Source organism: Penaeus vannamei, chromosome 40 (genome assembly GCF_042767895.1).
Source record: "Penaeus vannamei isolate JL-2024 chromosome 40, ASM4276789v1, whole genome shotgun sequence".
In the NCBI taxonomy this organism is placed as follows: domain Eukaryota; kingdom Metazoa; phylum Arthropoda; class Malacostraca; order Decapoda; family Penaeidae; genus Penaeus; species Penaeus vannamei.
In genome coordinates this window covers 22,130,300-22,132,799 of record NC_091588.1, presented here as the reverse complement: position 1 = coordinate 22,132,799, position 2,500 = coordinate 22,130,300, and the positions used below count along the sequence as shown (strand labels likewise).

General features: G+C 46.8%; 1 protein-coding gene across 1 annotated transcript in view; it reads right to left on the bottom strand.

Annotated features, from left to right (window-relative positions):
* LOC113822894 (GTP-binding protein Di-Ras2) overlaps positions 1-2,500 on the bottom strand; it is a 26,948-nt gene that overhangs the window by 23,996 nt on the left and 452 nt on the right. Inside the window, exon 1 of the mRNA XM_070117483.1 lies at positions 2,323-2,500. This exon is cut by the window's right edge and continues 452 nt beyond it. Coding sequence (XP_069973584.1) covers positions 2,323-2,500 — 178 coding nt within the window. The remainder of the gene's footprint in view (positions 1-2,322) is intronic.

Below are 2,500 nucleotides of genomic sequence, written 5' to 3'. Positions count from 1 at the left end.
GGGAGAAATAGGGAAAAAATGGGAAAGTCTCCCCGCTGGTAGCATGGGAGACTCCGCTTCTTTGTCATTGTTAGGTAGAGCTTGGGGAGCGGGGAGGAGGGGGGAGGGAGGGGGGGAGGGGAGGGAGTTTAAGTTACAGTTTATAGGATGAGGAAAAGAAAGGAAGAGGAAGACAAGATTGAGGAAAAGGGAGAGAGAGAGAGAGAGAGAGGGAAAGTGAGAGGGAAGGAAGGAAGAATGGCAAGAGGGGAGGAATATAGGAGGGAAGGAGGGAGGGAGAGGAGGGAGGGAGGGGAAGAAGGGGAAGGTAGGGAGGGAAGGGAGGGAGGGAGGGAGGAGGGGGAGGAGGAGGAGGAGGAAAGGAGGAGGGAGGGGGAGGAAGGAATGAAGGCAGGAGGGGAGGGAAGAAAGGAGGAGAAAGAAAGGAAGGGAGGAAGGAGGTAAGGAGGGGGAGGGAGGGAGGGGGAGGAAGGAAGGGAGGAATGGAGGAAGGAAGAAAGGAGGAAAGGGAGGAGAGGAGAAAGGGGGGAAAGGAAGAGGGGAGCAGGGAAAGAAGGGAGGAAGAGAGGAAGGGGCGAGGGAAGGAGAGGAAGAAGGAAGGAAGGGAGGAAAGGAGGAAAATAAGAGGAGAGGAAGAGAGATTAGGGGGTCAATCCTACTGGGATTTTGTTGTCTCAGTTTTTTTCCTTTTGTGCTTCCTCTTCTTTTACCGGTTTTTCCCTCTCGCTCTCTCGCTCTCTCTCTCTCTCTCTCTCTCTCTCTCTCTCTCTCTCTCTCTCTCTCTCTCTCTCTCTCTCTCTCTCTCTCTCTCTCTCTCTCTCTCTCTTTTTTCTTTTTTCTCTCTCTCTCTCTTCTCTATCTCTCTCTCTTTATCTCTATCTCCTCTCTCTCTCTCCCCTCTCCCTCTCTCTCTCTTCTCCCTCTCTCTCTCTTCTCCCTCTCTCTCTCTTCTCTCTCTCTCTTTCTCTCTTCTCTCTCTCTTCTCTCTCTCTCTCTTCTCTCTCTCTCTCTTCTCTATCTCTTTTGCCTCTCTTCTCTCTTTCGTCTCTCTCCTCTCCTTCTCTTATCCTGCCCTCTCCCTCTCTCTCTCTCTCCCTTCCTTGGGGGGAGGGAGGGGGAGGTAGGATGAGAGAGACGGATGGGGTAAGGAGGTTTATGGGGGGGGAAGAGAAAATAATACAAGATGAATAGCGGGGGGAAGGAGGGGGGGGGGGGGGGGGGGGGGAGAAAGAGAAAAGTAGAAAGGGTTGAATGAAAGAAGGGATAAGGGAATGGAGAAAACACGAAGAGCTGTGGGGATGATGGGGGGCAAGGGAAGGGGGGGCGGGGGGAAGGCAAAGGAAAGGGGGGGGTTAAGAGGAGAGTAAGCAAAGGGAAGAGCCAAGAAAGCGAGCGTGAGAGGAAGGAGGAGGAGGAGGAGGAGGGGGAGGAAGGTAAGAGGGGGAGGAGGGAGAAGAGGGGAAGAAGGAGGGAAAAACAGAGAAGGGGAAAGAGGAAGGAAGAGGGGGAGGAAGGGAGGGGAAGGGAAGAATGAGGAGGAGGGAAAAGACAAAGAAGAGGGGGGGGGGAGGAAGGGAGGGGAAGGGATAAAATAGGAAAGAGGGAAAGAAAGGAAACGAGAAAGAGGGGGAATGGAAGAAAGAAAAGGAGAAGAAAGAAAAAAAGGAGAATGAGGAAGAGGCGAAGAAAGAAAAGGGTGTACAAAGGGCAGAAGAATCAAATATCCGCAGGGATTCGGTTCAAGACGCCTGTGATTTCTTCTCTTGTGAAAGGACATACGCCCCTCATACTCGGACACACAAGAAAGCTTCGCAGGCAAATGCTTTCATACAAAATAAAGAGAAAATATATTATTTCCTTTAGAAGACTAACTCATATACGTTCTTATGCAGACACACACACGTGTGCATATACACACACACACACACACACACACACACACACACACACACACACATATACATATATATATATATATATATATATATATATATATATATATATATATATATATATATATATATATATATATATATGTATATAAATATATATATATATATATATATATACATATATATATATATATATATATATATATATATATATATATATATATATATATATATATATATATATAACCAATACGTTAATGAAAAATAAAATAAAACAATAATAATAATAACAATAATGATAATAATAATAAATAAATAAATAAACACATGCAACCGACCAGGTAAGCGAATCCTAACGCGCTGATTGGCTGGTCACTCATTCAATGAGCGATCAGTTCTCCTATAAACAAAGTCCCCAGCTGAGTCTCACCTGAATCTCTGGAGCTCTCTGTAGATCCACTCCGTGACGTCCTCCTTGAAGACTTGCCGCTCCACCTCGAGGTCCATCTTGTTGCCTGCGATGACGATGGGGATGTCCTCGAAGTCAACGCGCTGCTCTTTGATCTCCTCAATGCACTGGCGGACGGTTTCGAACGACTGGGAACTAC